Source organism: Rhinatrema bivittatum, chromosome 4 (assembly GCF_901001135.1).
Source record: "Rhinatrema bivittatum chromosome 4, aRhiBiv1.1, whole genome shotgun sequence".
Classification (NCBI taxonomy): domain Eukaryota; kingdom Metazoa; phylum Chordata; class Amphibia; order Gymnophiona; family Rhinatrematidae; genus Rhinatrema; species Rhinatrema bivittatum.
The window spans coordinates 110,147,783-110,171,238 of NC_042618.1; the positions used below are offsets into that span (position 1 = coordinate 110,147,783).

At 47.3% G+C, this 23,456-nt stretch overlaps 1 protein-coding gene across 7 annotated transcripts in view; it reads left to right on the forward strand.

Annotated features, from left to right (window-relative positions):
* MGA (MAX dimerization protein MGA) overlaps positions 1-23,456 on the forward strand; it is a 660,453-nt gene that overhangs the window by 516,746 nt on the left and 120,251 nt on the right. For all 7 annotated transcript variants that reach the window (XM_029598656.1, XM_029598662.1, XM_029598663.1 and 4 more), the window contains one exon: positions 22,701-22,883. In XM_029598656.1, the coding sequence (XP_029454516.1) occupies positions 22,701-22,883 (183 nt within the window). The remainder of the gene's footprint in view (positions 1-22,700; positions 22,884-23,456) is intronic.

The following is a 23,456-nucleotide window of genomic DNA, read 5'->3' on the forward strand; positions in this document are numbered from 1 at the left end:
ACTAACTTAGAGTTCACTTAGTGCTATAAGAGCATACCGTGATAATTTGGGAGGAATTCCTATCTCTCAGCAATCTATAATAGCCAGATTCCTGAAAGGTCTATCTCATCATAAACCTCCAGTTATAGATCCACCTACTCCTTGGTATCTAAACATATTTCTGGCTCAGCTCATGAAATCCCCATTTGAGCCTTTAGCAACAGCAAATCTAAAATTCCTTTCTTAGATTTTTTTTTTTAATAGCTGTAACTTCTGCATGAAGAATGAGTGAATTGCAAGCACTACTTTCATAATCGCCGTATACATTTTCTGAAACAGAAGTTTTGAAACCACCTCCTAAATTTCTACCAAAAGAGTTCTCTGTTTCACATAACTCAATCCATTGTATTGCCAGCATTTTATCCAAGAACACGTCAAGGGTGAATAGGCTCTTCGTATGCTAGACTGCAAAAGAGTTTATTTCCTGGCGTGTAGCCAGATGGACTCAGAACGAATGGGATAGTATCCGCGTGCTAGCAGTTGGAGACGGATCTGACGTCAGCACGGGGTATATATATCCCCACAGGAAGTGTAGCAACTTAGTAATTTCCGTCTCCAAAGCAGTTTGGAGAGCCTGCACGCTAGCTGAGCGTGTTTTCCAAATCTACTTTTCTTTTCTTTTTCTACTTACTAAAACTTCTATAGCATCGAGCCCCGCACTCCTGCGGTGATACCCTAAGGTCCCTCCCCCAGTAGAGTTTCCCGGGGTGATTTCCGTGATCACCCTGGAGATGTAAGTCCTCGGTCCGGTGGCCAAATTGCGGCAGGGACACAGCCCCCGGGCGAGGTTCGGGTGAGGCTTTCGAGGCGCCTCGGTCCCGGCGTGGACGAGGCAGCGGGTGCATATCCTCAAACGCGGCGGTGAAGGTACTGGCCCTCTCCCCCCGCAGCCGGAGACCGCCCGGGTTCCAGCCGGGAAGCGCCGAGGATCAGGTAAAGCGTCCATCTCTTATCTCTGGTCTCCGAGGAGCAGAGGATCGGTGGCGTGGCACGCCGTGGAGGACGCCATTTTGGGGCCTTGTTCAGGTATTGAGCGCCCGTAATAGGCGCGGCTCTATTCCTCCTTGTGCGTATATTGACTTATTGCTGTGAGCATTTGCCACTGAGCGTGTATTACTAACCGCCTGTAATGAAAGCATATTGAATGCCACTGAGCGTGTATTGCTAACCGCTTACTGCTGTGAGCCTATTGAATGCCACTGAGCGTGTATTGCTAACAGCTTATTGTTGAGAGCCTATTGAATGCTATTAAGCGTGTATTGCTAACCGCATATTGCTGAGAGCCTATTGAATGCCATTAAGCGTGTATTACTGACCGCTTATTGCTGAGAGCCTATTGAAAGCCATAGAGCGTGTATTGCTGAGTGCATATTGCATACAATTGAGCTGTTTTCTTGGCCGCCTATTGCTGAGAACATATTGTGCATATTGCTGCCGCATATTATTATTATTGTGCGCCTGTTGTATTACGCGCATATTGCTGCCGCAGATTATTATTATTGTGCGCCTGTTGTATTAAGCGCTTATTGCTGCCGCATATTGTTATTATTGTGCGCCTGTTGTATTAAGCGCATATTGCTGCCTCATATTGTTATTATTGTGCGCCCGTTGGATTAAGCGCTTATTGCTGCCACATACTATCATTATTGTGCGCTTGTCCTTTTAAGCATTCAGCGCATACTTTTCCATGGATCAGAACGCCGCAGCGTCTTCAGCGGCGGCGCCGCCTGCCTCAGGCATTAAAGCCCTTGGCCTCTGCTCTGCATGCCAGCTTAGAGCCACGCACAGTAAAGAGCCAGACTCCCTATGTGCCCAGTGTGAGGAGGCCGTGGGACCCTCCGGCCAGGACCGGTCTCAGCCACGATTTGTTGACAGTTCCCCAGGGGCTACCCCGGATTTAGCGGGCAGTCTCGACCAATCGGGAATCCCGGGGGATCTTGTACCCCGGAGATTAGAAGCTGCTTCAATTTCCTGGGTGGATCTCTTTAAGGGGATTCATGCCTTTGTACAGATGCAAACGGCTTCCCGTCCAGGCACTGCTGTGGCTGCAACTGCGGCGGCTGCCGCTGCGGTGGCGGCTCCTGCGGATCCTGTTCCTGGACCCTCATGCCCTTATCGTGAGCGGGACCTCCCGCCGCTGGACAGTCCAGATCAATCAGACCAGGAGGTTTCACCGGACGAGTCCGAACTCCCGGACGAGGGGGAACTTCCCCCAGGGATTGAGCCATATAGAACCATGAGGCAGTTCTTCCCTAAGGAGGATCTCTCCGACCTGGTGTCTCAGTGTCTGGCGGAGTTGGATATTACAGGTCCCAGCGCTTCGGTACCCTCTGCGCAGAACCCCCTGTTGGATTCTCATTGAGAGGCGCGGCCGACAGCCCGCCATTTTCCATTCTTGCAAGCGGCACAACAACTGATAGATTTAGAATGGGCAGCGCCAGCGGCTTCCTTCAAAGGGGGCCGGGCCCTGACGGGCATGTACCCATTGGCACCGGCTATCCAGGACCTGATGGCGTGCCCTCAGGTGGACGCCTTGATTAGCGCTGTGGTCAAGCGCACTACCATTCCAGTTGAAGGGGGGACGGCCCTCAAGGAGCCTCATGACCGGCGACTGGACGCCATTCTGAAACAGACCTTTGAGGTGGCAGCTCTATCTTTGCGGATCGCGACCTGCTGCACAGTGGTGACGCGTGCCTGTTTGTCACAGGTTAGGAACAACGCTCCAGCAGCTGACATGGAGTCAGCTCTTTCGTTCCTCACGGATGCTGCATCAGACCTGGTCCGGACAACAGCTAAGGGGATTTCATCCTCCGTAGCCGCCAGGAGGCAGCTCTGGATCCGGAGATGGTCAGCCGATGCGCCTTCAAAGACATGCCTCACCAGATTGCCCTTTAAGGGCTCTTTCCTATTTGGCAGCGACCTTGATAAACTGGCCAGTACATGGGGTGCCTCTCCAGTGCCTAGACTGCCGGAAGATCTGTTCAGAAGGGGCCAGCGCGCCTTTCCAAGGCCCTCCAGGGGCAGGAGTTCACAGCGCTTTGTTCCTTACAGGGGTTGCTACCAGGCACCACGTCTTCAGGCCAGGAATCAGTCCTTTCGGGCCAAGCAGCGCAAGAGGGGAGCAGGCCCGGGCTCGGGTCCCGGCCGCGCCTCTCAATGAGAATCCGCCGATTCATCTGGGGAACGGAGCCATAGGGGGCAGGTTAACCCTCTTCTACCCCAGATGGGTCGAGATCACGTCGGGCCAGTGGGTCCTCGCCATTATCCGGGAGGGATATTATCTGGACTTTCATCATCTCCCTCCGGACAAGTTTGTGGAATCTTCATGTCCCATACACAAGAAGGCAGCATTGGAAGCTAGCCTGGCGAGGCTCCTGTCCTTGAAAGCCATCATCCCAGTACCTGCCTGGGAAGTGAATTCTGGACACTATTCCATTTATTTCATGGTACCCAAGAAAGGGGGCACCTTTCGGCCTGTGCTGGACCTCAAGTCAGTCAATCGATACTTACGGGTACCGAGGTTTCGCATGGAGACTCTGCGCTCCGTCAAGGCTGCAGTACAGCCAGGAGAATTCCTCACGGCATTAGACCTGTCAGAGGCATACCTGCATATCCCGATCCATCCGGATCATCAGCGCTACCTATGCTTCAAGGTTCTAGGACGCCACTTCCAGTTTCGGGCTCTGCCCTTCGGGTTGGCCACGTCACCACGGACATTCACCAAGGTGGTCGTAGTGGTAGCAGCAGCACTCAGGAGGGAAGGAATTCTGGTCCATCCCTACCTAGACAACTGGCTGATCAGGGCGAAATCTCGAGAGGAGAGCCTTCGGACAACCGACAGAGTAATCACCCTTCTGGAAAGCTTGGGCTGGGTAATCAACCTCAGCAAGAGCTGCCTACAGCCTTCCCAGTCACTGGAATACCTGGGAGTACAGTTCGACACCCGGGCAGACACAGTCAGTCTCACTTCCAAGAGAAAGTTGAAACTTCAGCAGCGTATCCAGTATTTGATGGGAGCCAGTCGGCCTATAGCCTGGGATTATCTGCAGGTTCTTGGTCTCATGGCATCCACCCTGGAAGTGGTGCCTTGGACGAGGGCCCATATGAGACCTCTACAACACTCCCTGCTCTCTCGCTGGAGCCCCCGTCTACGGAACTATTCCATGCGCCTTCATCTGCCAGCCAGAGTGCGGACCCAGTTGCGGTGGTGGTTGCAGTCCAACCACATGAGCAGGGGGTCGAAGATGTCCTCACCCACATGGACCTTGCTCACCACAGATGCCAGCCTGAGCGGCTGGGGAGCACACTGCGAGGAACTCACCGCACAAGGGCGGTGGAACAGATAAGAGTCAGCGTGGATCATCAACCGTCTAGAGGCCCGGGCAGTCCGATTGGCATGCCTTCGATTTGCTCACAGTCTGAAGAACAGAGCAGTCAGAGTGATGTCCGACAACGCCACCACGGTGGCATACATCAACCGTCAGGGCGGAACCAGAAGCCGACAAGTATCTCTGGAGATCGCCCCGCTGATGGCTTGGGCAGAGGCGAATCTTCAGGACATCTCCGCCGTCCACATTGCCGGAAAGGACAATACCACAGCAGACTTCCTCAGCAGAGAAAGCCTAAATCCGGGAGAGTGGCAGCTGTCACCCACAGCCTTCCAGATGATTGTGGATCACTGGGGGATTCCGGACATGGATTTACTGGCGGACAAGTCCAATGCTCAAGTACCCAGATACTTCAGCCGCAAGCGCGACCCGTTCTCACACGGAATCGATGCCCTGGTCCAGCCGTGGCCTCCAGGGACTCTGCTATACACCTTTCCTCCGTGGCCTCTGCTGGGCGCCATCATCCACAAGATTCAGAAACACCGGGGCCTAGTTCTTCTAGTGGCACCGGACTGGCCAAGAAGACCCTGGTACTCAGACATGAGAAGACTGCTGGCAGGGGAGCCTCTTCCCCTGCCTCCGCTCCAGGACCTTCTACGTCAAGGTCCTATCCTCCACGAGGATCCAGCTCAATTCTCTCTTACGGTCTGGCCATTGAGAGGGCTAGACTGAAGAAAAGAGGTTACTCGGCGCCCGTGATAGATACACTCCTCCAAGCTCGTACGTTTTCCACATCCTTCACCTACGTAAGGATCTGGAGGGTATTTGACGCATGGTGCGACACTCACGGCACCAATCCACATGCGACCACAATCCCTGTTGTGTTGGATTTCCTGCAGGATGGACTTCAGAAGGGTCTCTCCCTCAGCTCCATCAAAGTTCAGGTGGCTGCGCTGTCTTGCTATGGTCCCAGGAGGGATGGCAAGACCATCACCAAGCACCCAGATGTTTCTCGCTTCCTGCAAGGAGTCAAGCATATTTGTCCGCCACTAAAGTGGCCTGTGCCCTTATGGAACCTCAATCTTGTTTTGGATTTCCTCGCGGGATCCACCTTCAGACCCCTTCGGGGACTGTCTCTCCGTTCTCTAACCTTGAAGATGGTGTTCCTATTGGCGGTATGTTCGGCACGCCGCATCTCAGAGCTACAAGCACTGTCCTGCCGTGATCCCTTTCTCAGAATCACTCCTGAGGCTATCCATCTTCGTACGGTTCCCTCCTTTCTACCTAAAGTGGTTTCACAGTTTCATCTTAACCAAACCATATCCTTGCCTACCGCGGCGGGTTTGAAGAAATCTGAAGAAGGGCGTTTATTACGCCATCTCGACATTGGCAGATTGCTGCCCAGATATCTGGAAGTGACACAAGAACTACGAAAGACGGACCTTCTGTTCGTCCTGCACAGCGGGAGGAAGCAAGGTGAAGCGGCCTCGCGGCCCACCATCGCCCGCTGGATTAAAGAAGTTATCAGAGCAGCTTACGTAGAGGCTGGGAAGTCTCCGCCTCTACAGGTCAAGGCTCATTCTACCAGAGCACAAGCGGCATCCTGGGCGGAATCCAGGATGCTGTCGCCTGCAGAAATCTGTAAAGTGGCGACGTGGTCCTCCCTCCATACCTTCTCCAGGTTCTACTGTCTGGATGTCCAGGCCAGGGAGGACTCAGCATTTGCGAGGGCGGTCCTACATGGTCCTCAGGCAGCCTCCCGCCCAGGCTGGGAGTAAAGCTTTTGTACATCACATTCGTTCTGAGTCCATCTGGCTACACGCCAGGAAATGTTGAGATTACTTACCTGATAATTCCCTTTTCCTTAGTGTAGACAGATGGACTCAGCATCCCGCCCAGCTGCCTGTGTACATGGGTTTCACCAATCAAGGTAAGCCATGTCATTTGTTTACATAAGAGCGTACACTCTACCAGGTGTCAACGCCTTCCGGTTGGGAATGCTGGCGGTCTCCAGCCACTGTCAATCGGTCAGGGGAATCCGGTTTCACTTTTCACTGAGCGTCAGTACACACATCCATAACAGCTTTTGCAAGGAAGATTACTAAGTTGCTACGCTTCCTGTGGGGATATATATACCCCGTGCTGACGTCAGATCCGTCTCCAACTGCTAGCACGCGGATATTATCCCATTCGTTCTGAGTCCATCTGTCTACACTAAGGAAAAGGAGATTATCAGGTAAGTAATCTCAACATTTGTTCTTACTGGAGAGAACAAAGTCTTATAGAAAATCTTCACATCTATTCATTCCTTTCAACTCATTTAACAGTTACAAATAGAACACTTTCCACATAGATTTCTGATTCCATCTCTTACTGATATATTCAATCAAGGCAGTCCAAAGTAAAGTCCATCAAGTTAGAGCTACAGCAGCTTCTGTAGCCCATCTTTGCTCTGCTTCCATAGACATTATCTGCAGATCTGCCACTAGTTTTCTGTCCACACATTCATTGCTCATTACTGCCTAGAAAATGCTTCCCATCAAGTCAGCAGTTTTGGCCAAGCAGTTCTGAAAAGCTCATTTAATTCTTTTACCCCTCCCTCCAAATTCTTCAAACACAGGTTGCATGTTCCCTACTATATAAGATCATAAGATATTAATATTTATAGACAGTTATTTCACACTGGTGGAAGTAGAATTTGGCTGCAATTTATAATTCAATAATAAAGTTTGAATTTATGTATTACAGTTTTGTTGGTGTCTTTCATCTAGAAAGTATTCTAATTTATTTTATTTATTTATTTATTAAAGGCTTTTATATACCGAATTTCTTGATACAAATCAAATCAACTCGGTTTACATCGAACAAGTAGAAACTATAACCAACCAAACAGTAGAGACAATTTGAAGGAGTATAAAGTTACATTATAACAAGGATGTGTAAACTTGGAGTAGAAAATAAGAAGGGGGAATAAAGATTATAATGTACATTGGAGTATGCGAGGGAGGCAAGGAGCAGGTCTCATGATAATTTGTAAACGTTCTCTTAATAATTTATATACATGGTTTAGCGCTTTATATACATAGTTGCTAGAACAGTTATAAGTCAGGCTGTTGGGCTAGTGTCGGTGAAAGCTCGGCTGAACAGCCATGTCTTTAATTTCTTTTTAAAAGTTAGTAGGCATGATTCCTGTCTGAGGTCCGGAGGCATGGTGTTCCAGATGGAGGGACCTGAGATGGAGAATGTCCGGTCTCTGATATTTGAGTGTTGTATAGCTTTGATAGAAGGTACATGTAGGGATCCCTTGTAGGCATCCCTTAAAGATCTAGATGTTGAGTGCAGATTGAGGGGGTATCGCAGATCAAGAGGGGTCTGATGGTGAATATTTTTGTGGATTAATGTAAGGGATTTATGAAGAATCCTGAATTGTACTGGGAGCCAATGGAGATCTTTTAGAATGTGAGAGATATGCGTTCTTCGATTGGTATTTGTCAAAATTCTCGCCGTTGCGTTTTGGAGTAACTGGAGGGGTTTTACAGTGGAGGCCGGGAGTCCTTGCAATATGGAATTACAGTAGTCGATTTTGGTAAATAGAATGGCTTGGAGGACAGATCTAAAATCATAATGGAATAGGAGCGGTTTGAGTTTTTTGAGTACTTGTAATTTGTAGAAGCACTCCTTTGTAGTGTGTTTTATGAATTGCTTTAGGTTCAGGTGATTGTAAATGATGACTCCTAGATCTCTAGCGTGGGATGTTTGTATGATTGTCTGCATCTGGTGTTGAAAACGACTGCTTTCTGGGGTGATTAGTAATAGTTCAGTTTTGGAAGTGTTGAGCACCAGATTGAGGCTTGAGAGGTAATGATTGATCATTTGCAGATGGGAGTCCCATAACTTGATTGTTGATTCGAGTGTATTGGATATTGGGATTAAAATTTGAACGTCATCTGCATAAATATAGAACTTGAGTTTCAGGTTTGTGAGTAAATGGCAGAGAGGTAGAATGTAAATATTGAACAGTGTAGGCGATAAAGAAGAGCCCTGGGGGACTCCGAATGGTGCATTGGTGTGAGAGGATTCCTTGTTCTTGATTTTAACCTTATAGCCTCTATTACTAAGGAAGGAGTCGAACCAACTAAGGGCTGATCCTGTAATACCTATGTCTGATAAGACGGTTTAGTAGGGTATTGTGATTTACCGTATCGAAAGCTGCAGAGATGTCAAGAAGAGCTAAGAGGAATGATTGTCCTTTATCAAAGCCAATGTAAACTTGATCGAGGAGTGAAATGAGTAGTGTTTCGGTATTGTGTTCTTTTCTAAAACCATATTGTGATGGGTGGAGAATATTATGATCTTCTAAATAATTTGAAAGTTGTTTATTTACAATTTTCTCCATGATCTTAGCTACGAATGGGAGATTTGATATAGGGCGATAGTTGTTAAGGTCGTCCGGATCCAGGTTAGGTTTTTTGAGTGTGGCCATTTTGAGAGCATCTGGGTATATTCCTTGTGAGAGGGAACAATTGATAATATCGGCTAGATGTTTGGAGATGTATTCTGGTATGAGAATCAGAGATTTGGAAGGTATTTGGTCTAGAGGGTGGGTCGAAGGCTTCAGTCTTTTTATTAGGTTTTCCACCTCTAAAGTGTGAGTAAGGTCAAAGGAGTCCAAACTTATATCTGTTCCGTGGGAGGAGGATATTCTGAGGCAGTGAGTTTAGGTTGGTTGGTAATCTAGCCAGGGTGCTAGAAATTTTGTTCTGAAAGAATACAGCTAGGTCGTTGGCTTTCGCTTGGGCAGTGTCGTCTGGAATAGTAGGGGGCGCGGTTTTGGTAAGTTCTGATACATAGGAAAAAAGTACTTTCGCGTCAAACATCATATCGTGGATACGATGGGCATAAAATTCTCTTTTTGTACAAAGCGTTATTGATCTGTAATGGTGAAGAGCCGCTTTGTATATTGATAGGGAATGTGGATTGGGATTCTACCTCCATTCTTTTTCTTTCCGTCTTAGATTTTGCTTCAGGGTACGGAGCTCGTTAGAGAACCATGGCTGCTTGTTTTTTTGAGAGGGGTTTATGGTGTTTTTTTGTCAGTGGGCATAAGTTATTGGCTATCGTTTCTGTGATGGTTTGCCAAGAGGTAATAGCAGAGTTGGGGTTGGATAAATCCAGGTTAGGAATGTATTTTAGAAATAATTGCAGCGAGCTCGGATTTATAAGAAATCTGGCTGCTAATTAGTCTCATCGGCTCTAGCACTAAACTTTCAAAAGGGAAACTTTGATAAAATAAGAAAAATAGTTAGAAAAAAACTGAAAGATGTGGTTACAAAGGTTAAGAGTGTACATCAGGCATGGACATTGTTAAAAAAAAATACCATCTTAGAAACACAGTCCAGATATATTCCATGCATTAAGAAAGGTGAAAGGAAAGCCGAATGATTGCCAGTATGGTTAAAAGTTGAAGTGAAAGAGACAATTTTAGCCAAAAGATCTTCCTTCAAAAATTTGAAGAAGGATCCATCTGAAGAAAATAGGAAAAAGCATAGGCATTGGCAAGTTAAATGTAAAACATATATACCTGTTCTTGAATCAATATTACCTGTGACCTACATCTGATTCCGCTGTGTCTGCTATAACTGCTAACCTACCATTGTTACCTTTATTGCTTTACGCCTATATACTCTTTGTGAATACACATTCATTGTTTATTTCCTCCTGCCACCTGTCCCTCGCCTATTTCACCGCCCTTACCTCCTCAGCCCCCACAAAGGCCGGCAATTCTAGCCTCCCCATCCCACGCATCCATCACCCATCCCGCAGAGCACATCACCCCACCCTATTCAGCCCAATCACCCAGCGCAAAACCCTCCTCCTCCCCATCCTCATTTCCCCACTCACTCAGTTCCTAGGTCTCACTACCCTCTCCATCATGCTTCTAAATGCTCAGTCCCTATCCAAGAAAACTGTAATACTGTCTGACTTACTAGTCGACTACAAGCCAGAAATCTGCGCTGTCACAGAAACCTGGCTCAAAGATTCAGATATTGTCCTTCTCAATCAGCTCCCTTCTGACACCTACAACATTTTCTCCATTCCTAGACCCAAGAAACGAGACAGTGGCCTCCTCTTAGCTGCCAAAAAGCACATGAACTTCAAACCTGTGAAAATCAACGCACCACACAAAATAGAGATTGGACTGTTCAAATCCCAGGAACTCCAGATCTGCCTAGTTTATGCCCCCCCCCCCCCCCCGAGCATTCTAGAACACAATCCCTCCCCCTTATTGAATTTATTTCCAATAACATTAACAGTGACGCCCCTGCCATTATCCTGGGGGATTTCAACCTCCATGTAGATGCCACCCCCGCTCCTCGTCCTGTGAAGCCGTCCTCAGCTCACTTGGTGCCATTGGCTTTACCCAAATAATCTTATCCCCCACCCATAAAGCAGGGCACACCCTGGACCTCCTCTTCATTAACTCCAGTATTCGCCTCTCCACTAAGCCATCCTGTACCCCTGTCCCATGGTCTGATCATGCCATTATCAAATCCTCCCTCTCCATAAAGACACCCAAATCTTGGGACACCTCCCCCCCCCCCCCCCCCCCCCCCCAGCACATCTATTGTCTACAGAAAATCCTGCCCTAGTGAGGACTTCACCTCAGCCTTTGCTAGGTTTTTGTTAGATTTTCGACTGCTCAACCCCTAACACAGCCCTAGATTCTTGGAGCAACATCGCCTTAGATACCGCAAACAAACTGCCCTATCACCACACGTGAAATTAAACCATCTGCAAAAAAGCAAAACCCATGGTACTCCTCAGACCTCAAACGAATGAAAAATGAGCTCAGGCAAAAAGAACGTACATGGCGAAAAGACCCATCCCCTCAAAAAGCGTCCATATTCAAATCCTCACCACATCTCTACAGGCTAGCTACCCTCAAAGCTAAACAAGACTTCTACGCCCTAAGAATCCATGACTACAAATATAACCCTAAAGCCCTCTTCACCTATGTGTCTACTCTTACCAAACACACATCCCCCCCCCTATTCCCGACAGCGAAGCCAGCAGCAAATGTGAAGAACTGGCGCACTACTTTCATGACAAAATTACAAACATTCTCCTCAGATTTCCCCCCTATACCCCATTCGCTCCCTGTTACCACAGGCGCTGCCCCATCCTCGGCCTCCTTTAACAACCTTGACCTCTTCTCGTCCACTGAAATCGCATCAATCTTTAAAAAGATGAAACCTGCAACACACCCCTCAGATACTATCCCTACCAAAGCCCTCATCACCATACCTGACACCATCTCTAAATCCATTGCTGATATCATCAATTGCTCCCTCTCCTCAGGCATTGTCCCTGACTCACTCAAGCATGCTGTGGTCAAACCACTGCTCAAAAAACCCTCACTAGACCCCAAGGACCCTGCCAACTTTCGTCCCATCTCCAATTTCCCATTCATCTCAAAAGTCATGGAGAAGGTCGTCAACTCGCAACTTACAGAATTCCTTGAAACCAACAACCTACTCCACTCCTCCCAATTCGGCTTCCGCAAATATCTCAACACCGAGACCCTCTTACTTTCCTTGACCAACCACTTACTCAGGGGAATGGATCAAGGTCACAGCCTCATTCTTGCTCTGCTGGACGTTTCGGCAGCTTTCAATACTATAAATCACAACCACCTTCTTTCCCTCCTAACCGACATTGGCCTTTCCAGCACAGCCCTTAAGTGGTTCTCATCCTACCTTGACAATAGGCGATTCACTGTGAAAATAGGCAATGCTGAGTCCACCCACTATGCCCTCTCCCAAGGAGTCCCTCAAGAATCCTCCCTTTCCTCTACCCTCTTTAATATCTACCTCACCCCTTTGTGCAAACTTTTATCAGAACTTGGCCTCAAATTCTTTCTCTACGCTGATGACGTGCAAATCATCATACCCATTCAAGGCTCCCTATCCAATGCCCTTGAATCCTGGGGAAACTGTCTTGCCGCCATCAATACCTTACTTACCAATCTCCATCTGGCTCTAAACACATCCAAAACTGAACTGCTCCTCATCTCACAACATCTCCCTACTAATCCCTCATTCACAAATGACCCCGCCTACAAGATTCTTCACGCGCAGCCCTGCACAAGGAACCTGGGGGTCCAAATCGACCAGCAACTGAACCTCAAAAAACATATCAATGCCATACTCAAAGAGGGTTTCTACAAACTTAATGTCTTAAATAACCTGAAACCACTACTTCATGCCAGTGACTTCCGTACAGTTATTCAGGCTACACTTGTGTCCAAGATGGATTACTGTAACGCCCTCTTTCTTGGCTTACCCTACTCCTCCATAAAGCCTCTCCAAATGCCGTAGAACGCTGTAGCCAGAACCCTCTCCAACGCTCGCAAATATGACCATATCTCCCCGATCCTTAAGGACCTGCATTGGCTCCCCATTCCCTCCCGTATCCTCTATAAATCCCTGACCATTATCCATAAAGCCATATATTCACATAATTCCAACTGGCTCGTCGACCCCCTCCAATTCGCATGCCCGACTCGACCCACGAGGACCACAAACAAAAGGTTCCTCCATGTGCCCTCCCTAAGGAAAGCGCACCTCACATCTATGAGGGATCGGGCGCTCTCCATTGCTGGACCCATGCACTGGAACTCACTCCCGATCCACCTCAGACTAGAACCATGCATCATAAAATTCAGAGCTCAACTTAAGACTTGGCTTTTCAAACAAGCCTTTCCCCAAAATCCTTGACGACTCTTGAACTGTGATGTTATATTGTTCTGAATTTGACTCTGATTTTGTCCTTAAGGCTCGATAGTTCACTTATTGATTTGTTCCTGTCTTCTTGCTTTCCTATTGGTTCTTTGTACCCCCTACCCTCTCCCCTGTTTTTTGTAATTTCCTTCCTATAGTTCGATGTAAACCAATGTGATGTTTCGACTAATGTCGGTAAAGAAGACAAGACAGGTCTAAGATAAGACAGGCTAAAAGTGAATTTGAGAAGAAGTTGACCATAGAGGCAAAAATTCATAATAAAAACTTCTTAAAATATATCCGAAGCAGGAAGCTTGTGAGGGAGTCTGTTGGACCATTACATAATCAAGGGGGTTAAAGGGGCACTTAGGGAAGATAAGGCCATCACGGAAAGACTAAATGAAGTCTTTGCTTTGATGTTTACTGAGGAGGATATTGGGGAGATAACCCATTCCAGAGTATGATTACAAGGGTGACGATTCAGATGAACTGACCCAAATCAAGGTGAACTTGGAAGATGTAGTAGACCATATTGACAAACTGAAGAGTAGTGAATCACCTGAAACAGATGGTATACATCCCAGGATTCTGAAAGAACTCAAAAATGAAATTTCAGACTCATTAGAAGTACCGTTTTTTTTGCTCCATAAGACGCACCTGACCATAAGACACACCTAGCGTTCAGAGGGGGAAAATTAAAAAAAATTGTGCTAAACCGGCTCTGTCCACGGGCGTCTGTGTGTCTTGTGGAGCAAATTAGGGGAGTGCATAACATTTTTTTTCTTCCCATTTTGTTTTCGGGTCTGGGGAGGGCCATTTTGGTCCATTCCCCAGATAAGAAAACTTTTGTCTTTCTAATTCTGTGGGACCCCCCTCCCCAAAAAAAACCCCATCCCAACACTTTAAATTAACAACCCCTACCCTTCTGACCCCCCCAAGACTTGCCAAATTAATTAAATACAACCCCCCACCATCCTGACCCCCCCAAGACCTGCCAAAAGTCCCTGGTGGTCCAGCGGAGGTCCGGGAGCGATCTCTTGGACTTGGGCCATCGGCTGCCAGCAATCAAAATGGCGCTGACGGCCCTTTGCCCTTACTATGTCACTGGGGTCGACCAATGGCAGCGGTAGCCCCTGTGACATAGTAAGGGCAAAGGGCCGTCGGCTGCCAGTAATCAAAATGGCGCCGACGGCCCTTTGGCCATACGGCCGGCGCCGACGGCCCTTGCCATACGGCCGGCGCCATTTTGCAATACGGCCCGAGTGCAGGAGGTCGCTCCCGGACCCCCGCTGGACTTTTGGCAAGTCTTGTGGGGGTCAGGAGGCCCCCCCCAAGCTGGCCAAAAGTCCCTGGGGGTCCAGCGGGAGTCCGGGAGCGATCTCCTGCGCTCATGAAGTCGGGGGACAGGAACCAAAATGGCGCCGGCGCCATTTCTATTAACGCAGCCATGGCCCGAGAGTGGAAGATCACACCGGGACCCCCCACTGGACCCCAGGTAATTTAAAACATTTTGGGGGGGTTCGGGAGGGTGGGGGATTTATTTTAAAGGGTCGGGGTGGGTTTTAGGGTTGTTTTAGTGTGCCGGTTTTCCCGCCCTCCCCCGATTTACGATTTAAATGATTTTTAAAAAAACAAAACCGCCACGATCAGATTCCCTCCCCCCACCAGCCAAAATCAATCGTTAAGACGATCGATCACACGATTCATATCTCTACACTCCATGAAGTTAGCAAGTAGCATATTTAAAAAAAATTGGAGAACATTTTTTTCATTCAACACACTATTATGCTCTGGAATTTGTTGCCAGAGGATGTGGTTAAGGCAGCTAATGTAGCTGGGTTTAAAAAAGGTTTGGATAGGTTCCTGGAGGAGAAGTCTATAAACTATTAATCAATAGGGAATAGTAACTGCTTTTTGCCAGCATTAGTAGCATGGGATCTATTTAATGTTTGGTATTTGCCAGGTACTTGTGACTTGGATTGGCCACTGTTGGAGAAAGGCTACTGGACTTGATGGACCCTTGGTCTGACCCAGTATGATATACCTTATGTTCCTGAACATACCCAAATCAGTCCAGATCAGCATCCCTACCAGCAGATGGAGGCAGAGAACAAAACTTTGAGAAAACAAAACTGCTACATAACCAAGCATGCCACCTGCAGTCCCTCAGTATTTATCTGTCTCCAGCAGATGGTAGAGGTGCATACCTGCAGTCCTGACAGATCTGGAGTTGGAATTTGGAGTTGCTCCTCGAGGTGCCAAGTTCCTTTGTGGGCCATCCCTAGAATTGAGCTTGGTGAACGAGGGGTTGGATACCCCTGGCTGTAGCTGTCTGTTGTTTCCGGGGCCCCTGATATCCAGGGGACTGGCTCCCTCTTTGTGCCCTGAGTTTGTTTTGTTTTGTTTTGTTTTTTGTTTTTAAAAAATTTATTAATCGCTTAACACAATTGGCCTAAGCGATGTACATAATTACACACACAGCATTACAATAAAAATTTAACAAAGACTGAACTCCACAAAAATTTAAATTAACAGAAATTAAATAAAAAAATCATCAAGTCAACAGACAAAACATTGTCACATTTGTATATGAAGTCAGATGACAAAAACTTCATTACGGTACATCTCGAATATACTATAAAAAATTCTTAATCAGTTAGATGACATTAACTTCATTGCTTACATCTCAAAAGCACGGGTGAGAAGAAAATCTTTATAAGATGTTTTGAATTTCTTAAGATCGTCTAAAGATCTTAAATCAAAAGGAATCAAATTCCATTGTGAGGGCGCCGCAACTGAGAAAGAAGTCTCTCTAGTACTGAACAAGCGAGCATGACGGATAGAAGGAACTTCAAGAAAATTCAACTGAGAGGATCTCAAACATCTAACTGGTTTGTTAATTCTTAAAAGAGCATTAAACCAAAATGGAGAATTACTCATACGGAGTTTGAAAACAATCAATCCTATTTTAAACAAAATCCTTTCAGGAACTGGTAACCAATTAAGTTTGCATAAAACTGGTGATATCCTATCACGACGTTTTAGGTTGGATACCAACCTAGCAGCAGAATTCAATAATAGCTGAACTGGCTGAATTCGACATCTCGGTAACCCAATGTACAATCCCCTTCTTCCCGCCTCTAGCGCCCTCAGGAAAGTAGCCCCATTTTGGGGGGGGGGGGGGGGGGTTTGCTTTGTTGTTTTTTGGGGTTTTTTTTAAAGTAAAGTTTAGTTTAAAAAAAAAAAAAAAGTAAAGTTAGGTTTGTTAATTGGTTCTAGTTGTCGGCTAGGGACTGCCAGGAGAGTCTGCCTCCGGTGCAGTGCTGGGGCGGCCAGCTCCTGTGGGAGCTGCGGGTGCTGGCAGGTTTCTGGTGAGCTCCTCAGCTGGTATTGGCTTGAGCCAGTGTACCGCAGCTTGACTTGGATCCCGGCAGCTATTGCTTTTTTTAGATCACTGACTCTGTTCTGATCGCATTTGGGGAAAAAAAGAAAGAGTGGGGCTTCCTGGTGAGAATCCCTTGCTGTGTGCCGCAATTTCAAGTGCTTTGGGGGCAGTTCGCCTGTCGCTGCTGGCCTTTGGAGTTCTCGCTGCTATGCGGCCTCGGCCATGTGGTGCGGCCTAGCTCAGAGTAGGGAGCGCGTTTTGAGCAGAGCGGTCGGGATTTCTGAGAAGCCGCACGAGGAAGCCTGTAAGGCCTTGCGGTACTTAGTCAGCCCACCTCAGTTTCCTCTCCCTTTGCATAGGCTGTGCTTCTGAGGGAGAGGGATTCTCCAATAAGGGTCCTAAGCAATGGAGGGCCTCTTGTGCGGTGGGGGCCTCAGTGGGGGTGGCTATTTTCACTGCTCCCAAGGGAGAGCGCAGTCAGGGAGATCCTTCTGACCACGCCGCTGGTGATTACCTTCTTCCTCTCTCTCCTGCAGCGCGAGGATGCGGTTGGTGAGGGACCAGTCTCAGAGCCCAGTAGCCCTGAGGGGGTTACTGAGGGCCTGGGAGGTTTTTCTCCCGAATTTGTTTTACTGATGCACAAGGCCTTTCTGGCAAGGAAGGCAGCTAAAAGAAGGCCTAGGGAGAAGTCTGCAGGTATCTCCAAAAGCTCTTGGGCAGCCTCGGGGAGGTTGGACAGGCTTCACAGGTTTTGGACCGTGTGGGCAGAGTTGAACCCCAGAGATCTGGAGGACTCTGATTCAGCAAGAGGAGGGGGGCGTCCTCTCTGTCTGCAGATCCGGAGGGGGATCCAGATGCGGAGCAGAATCGGGCCTTGGATGGGAGCAAAGATGAGCCAGACCTCGCTGAAGGAGCTGGACCAGTCGGGGATGACCCCCAGGTGGTACTCTTGTTTAAAAAAGGAGCTCTGGCCTCTTATCCCCCACATGTTGGAGGAGTTGGGGGGTGAAGACTCAGAAGGAGTCTGATAATGAGGGCATTAACCCTGTTCTTGATGGTCTGCGGGGTCCGCCTAGTGTCTTTCCCATTCCAAAGAAGATTCAGAAGCTCGTTAGTCGGGATTAGGACTCCTCAGAAGCGGGTTGGAAGAGCAATGGCAAAGTTGTATCCTTTGCTGGAAGAACATTTGGATTGCCTTAGAATACCTAAGGTTGATGCGGCAGTATCGGCAGTGACCAAGAAGACCACGATTCCGGTGGCAGGAGCAGCTGCTCTTAAGAATATCTAGGATCACAAGCTGGAAGTTCAATTGAAACGCATGTTTGAGGTTTTAGCTTTGAGCCTTCTGGCGGCGGTGTGTGCTAATATGTTGCAGTGCGCTTGTTTATGCTGGATCCAGAAGCCGCAAGAGCAGGCATCTCCGGGAATGCTGTCCCCCATGCAGGCTGTTCGTCTGGAGGCGGGGGAGGCTTATGTGGCGGATGCGTTATATGATCTGGTCCACACTACCGCTAGGAGTATGGTCTTGGTGGTGGCAGTGCAGCAGCTTTTATGGCTGTGCAATTAGTCTGCGGACATGTGGTCCAAGACTCAGTTGTGTAATCTTCCTTTCAAGGGAATGCTTCTCTTTGGGGAGATCTGACCAGCTCATTAAGTACTTGGGGGAAACCAAGGGTAGACATCTACCAGAAGATAAGAAAGCCATTAAGAAGAATTTTCCTGCTCATCCTCACTTTTGGGAGCCGAGGAGATTTCGGTCCGGTAGAGGTTCGTTGTCCTCAGGGACTAAACAATTGTCGAACTGACAATATTCCTTTTGGGGGGCTGGCCAGTCCTGCAGAGGCGGATCCAGTCAGGGGACCAGAGGAAATAAGCCATCCCAATGAAGCCAGGGGCTCCCACTTCTCATTGGTCATGGTAGGGTGCAGGTTGTCCCATTTTTACAAGGAGTGGGTCAAGATTACCTCAGACTGGTAGGTTTTGGAGGTAATAAGGGACGGTTATGTCTTAGAATTTTCTTGCCCGCTCACCGACACCTTCCTGGAGTCGCATTGTTCTTCTCAAAGCAAGCGCAATGCAGTAGAGGGTACTCTGCGCAGGTTGATAAGCCTAGAAGCTCTCCTTCCAGTTCCTTTTGAACGAGGAGGTGCAGGGAAGGTATTACATGTATTTTGTGGTGCCAAAGAAGGAGAGCACCTTCTGTCTGGATTTGCAGAAGGTGAACTTGAGCTTACGGGTTCCACAATTCTGAATGGAGACCCTGCATACGGTAATTGCAGTTGTTCACAAAGGAGAGTTCTTGTCGTCATTAGGCCTCACCGAGGCTTATCTGCATATTCCCATTCAAAAAGACCACCAGAGGTTCCTGCGATTCAAGGTGCTGGGTCAGCATTTTCAGTTTCAGGCCCTTCCTTTCGGTCTAGCCATGGTTTCTCAAACCCTCACGAAGGTGATGGTGGTGGTAGTAACAGCCTTGTGGAGGTAAGGAGTGTTGGTTCACCCATACCTGGATGATTGGCTCATCCGGGCCAAGACAGAGGAGGAGTGCGCTCATTCGGTGCAGCGAGTGAGGCATCTTCTGAGCTTCTTCGGTTGGGTGATCAATGTGGCAAAAAGCCACCTGTCCCCTCTCAATCTCTGGAGTATCTGGGAGCGCGTTTCAATACCCAACAGGGCAAGGTATATCTGACAGCAGACAGAGTGGCAAAATTGCAGGAGCAAGATTCTTGTTTGCGGTATCTTCCAGTCCCGAAGTTCTGGGATTACCTGCAGGTCCTGGTGTCCATGGCCTTGATGTTCGACTGGTTCCGTGGCCATTTGCCCATAAGCAACCGCTTCAGAGGGCGTTGTTGTCTCAATGGAATCCAGTGTCGGAGTATTATGTCCCCTTGCCTCTGATGCGGGATGCCAAGTCCAGCCTGGTGTGGTGGCTGTCTCAGCCCAATTTGGAAAAGGGAATGGCCCTCGAAGTTTCGTATTGGGTGGTACTGACCACGGATGCCAGCCTCAAAGGCTGGACGATGGTGGAGAAGGCTTGGTCTATCAATCGCTTGGAGGCTAGAGCTGTGCGCAGGGCTTTGGAGGTGTTCCTGCCCCAGTCCAGGGTCGAATGATATGAGTGTTGTCGGACAATGCGGCAACAATGGTGGCGTACATCACCCGCCAAGAAGGAGCAAGGAGTCATGCGGTAGCTTGGGAAGCTCAGCTGCTGTTTCCGTGGGTGGAGCGTGACCTCAAAGGGATTGCGGCCTCTCATGTAGCAGGATTAGACAACATGCAGGCAGATTTCTTAAGCTGACAGTAACTGGATCCCAGGTAGTGGGAACTGTCCCCAGAAGCCTGGAACCACATTTGTGCCAGATGGGGGAGTTCCTCAGCTGGACCTTTTGGCGACGGGGGCCAACTCAAAGATGTTAAGATTTTTCAGTCGCAGAAGAGAAGTCTGTTCCATGGGCCTAGACACTCTAGTGTATCCTTGGCCAATGGGGAATCTTCTGTATGTGTTTCCTCTGTGGCCGCACATAGGACAAGTGCTGCATCGCACAGATGCGCATCCAGGGCCAGTGGATCTGGTCGCGCTGGGAGTGGTCGCATCGTCCATGGTTCGCGGACTTGGTACAGCTGTGGGTGGACGGTCCTATCTGATTGGCTCATCTACAAGGATCGCTTCTGTCTTGCGGCTTCGCTTTTGAGAGGTAGCGACTGCGCATGAAAGGTTATTCAGAGCTGGTTATTTAAACCCTTCTTCAGGCTAAATGGTCTTCTGCTTCCATGGCTTATGTTAGAGTTTGGTAGGTCTTTGAGACCTGGTGCGGCCAGCAGAGCATAGATCCTCTGCTAGCTTCTATTCTGCAAATTTTGTCCTTTCTGCAGCACAGTCTGTCCAAAGGGCCTGGCTTATAGTTCGCTCCGAGTCCAGGTTTCAACTCTGGGTTGTCTCAGGTGCAAGGTGCGGGGCAGGCCATTGGCGTCTCATCCTGATGTCATTTGTTTCCTGAAGGGAGTGAAGCATTTAAAGTTCCCGGTTTGCAAGGTCTGCCTGGACAGAAATCTTAACTTGATCTTGAGAGTTCTCTGTGAGTCTCCCTTTAAGCATTTGCAGCGAGCCTCTTTGAAGGATCTTATGCTAAAGACGGTGTTTCTGATCTCAGTCTGTTCGACTAGACGTATTTCAGAGCTTCAGGCTCTTTCTTGCCACGACCCTTTCTTAAGTACTTCCACTTCAAGGTGTCTTTGTGTACGGTGCCTTCCTTTTTGCCAAAGGTGGTTTCTGTTTTCATGTGAATCAAATAGTGGAGTTGCCGAGGTTCCCAGAATGGTATAGGGATTCGACAATGGGTAGAGATCTTCACCTTTTGGGTTTTCAACATGCGCTTTTACGGTACTTGAAGGTTACCAATCCTTTCAGATGGTCGGACAATCTTTTTGTTTTGTTCAATGGAGTGAAGAAAGGGGAGAGAGCATCGAAAGCTACTTTGGGCCGACAGTTGAGCGAGGCTATTTCTTCGGCCTAAATTTCTAAGGGTCGTGTGGAGAGTCAGTTGGTGTCTCCTCAGGAGATAGATAGGGCCGCAGTGTGATCCTCGCTTCATACTTTCACCAAGCATTACCGTTTGGATGTTTAGGAGCCGGAGGATGCAACTTTTGGTGAAAGTATGTTGAGAGCGGGTCTTTCGGGTTCCCGCCTGGTGTGGGGTTATTTTGGCATATTCCACCGATCTGGTCTGATCTGGGTATGTTCAGGAAAGGAAAATTGGTTATTACCTGCTAATTTTCGTTCCTGTAATACCACAGATTAGTCCAGAGATACGCCCCGGTATTGTTGCCAAAAGACTGATTTTCCTGGTACTTATATGGGAAATATTACATTGTCCTTGCCTGCTGTGACAGTTAAGTTGGTTTACTTAAGTGGTTGCCAGGGCTTTGTGGGTCTTGGTGTGTTTTGGTAGATCTCCAGTTAAGGAGATTCCAACCCCGGGTTGTTTTTTTACAGTTTGCCTTTGGAAGAGGGGAATAGTATATAATCTTGGCTTGGGTACAGGTCAATACTGAGGGACTGCAGGTGGCATGCTCGGTTATGTAGCTAGCAGTGCCTCAAAGTTTTGTTCTCTGCCTCCATCTGCTGGTAGGGATGCATAAACCCATTGGTCTGGACTGATCTGTGGTATTACAGGAACGAAAATTGGCAGGTAAGAACCATTTTCCTTTCTTATGCTTCCAAAGACAAGAGGGGGACCCATGTTTTGTTCATTTATCTGGGGCTGCGTACCCAGAGAGTTCCAAGAGAAGGCCGGCACTTCATAAATAATTAACACTTTAAACCTTAATTTATTACCTTGTTATAGAAAACACTCTGTCTCTATATTTCACAATAATATTCTTTATTATAGAAAGCCAAGGAAAGTCAGAATAGGAAATACAGGAAAGATACAGCTTTCCTGGGAGTGACTTATAGCGTCTAATTGTGACGCATCAAAGTCTTCTCAGTTTCTTAGTTACACATTACAGTCCTATATACAGAATTTCGCTGACAGTATTCTCTGGGATGGCCCCCCTTTCTTGGAGTAGAGAGTTACTGAAACTTGCTAATACTAGAAAATACCAGGTGTCCTTATCTCTATCCCGCTCTCAGTAACTCATCCTTAAATTGCAGACAGTTCACTACATAAAACTGCTTCTGTTTCACTTACCCATAATTGTTTTGCCTGCTTATAAAGACAAATACATTCCTTTCTCTTGGGCAAAACTGTTTCATTAATTTCATCATTTAATTATTATAATCCTTATTTAACTATTTAAATCCAGATTATTATCAGTTGTCATTATTACCAAAGTACAATTGAGTAAATGAGCATGGGGCATTAATGTGACTTGCTCAAAAGAGTAGTTGGTATAAAATTGTGGTTGGAGCTTGGAAACCTAAGAGTTTTATTGATTTGCAGTAACCACTAAAACTATATCTTTTGACTTAATTTGTTACCTATTCAGTTGCTTCTGATTCACAGGATTTTTTTGACATTTGAAACATTTGCTATACTAGCGGCCTAGTACACTAAGGCTTTTCTTCCATTCTGTGCCTATGAGCAAAGACTTTTATGAGGACCCAAAATACTTTACCTTTAGTTGTTCCCTACTATATTTTTTACACTCCTCTTTTTTATGCAACAGAGAAATACAGCATGGAACAAAAAGTATAGAAGTGAAGAAGATGCCTTTGCATACTACCGCCAAACACACACCGCCAATGAACGCCGCCGTCGCAATGAAATGAGAGATCTCTTTGAAAAGTTAAAGACAGCTCTTGGACTCCACAATCTTACAAAAGTCTCTAAGTGCTATATCCTCAAACAGGTTAGTATTCCATGCCAAGATTAGTGCATGGTCTAACTCCCTCTCCCAAATTTGTGTTTCAGAACAAGTTAACTAATCTTTCTCCAACACCTGTGACTTTGTAACATGTTTGTTGTCCTAGGAAGGAATGAAGAATATAAAATCATTTGTTTATAAATATCAGATAAATCAGTCTGTCAGATTTGTATGGGAACAGAATGAAAGACTATCAGTTGTCTGGCAGCATGAACTCTTCAAGTATAAATATTTGTTCCAATAGAAGCTGTCATCTTCATTACCTATGTTCAGTGAGGTCCATATTCAGTAAGCTGGTGAGCAGAAAAGTCATCTGGGTAAATTATCTGGATAACTTTAGCCATATATTGAGTAGGACAGGTCTCCCTCTGAATATGCTTGACTAAAGTCACCCAGATAATTATCCGGGTAACTTTAGCTGATTGCCAGCTTACTGAATATTGTGTAAAAAAATAGTTGCTAAGCATCTCCCACCCACCTCATGTCCTAAAAAAAACATAGCAACTGAGCATGGGAATTCCCCTTCCCCACTCCCCAATTTAATGCTAGCTGGGTAAA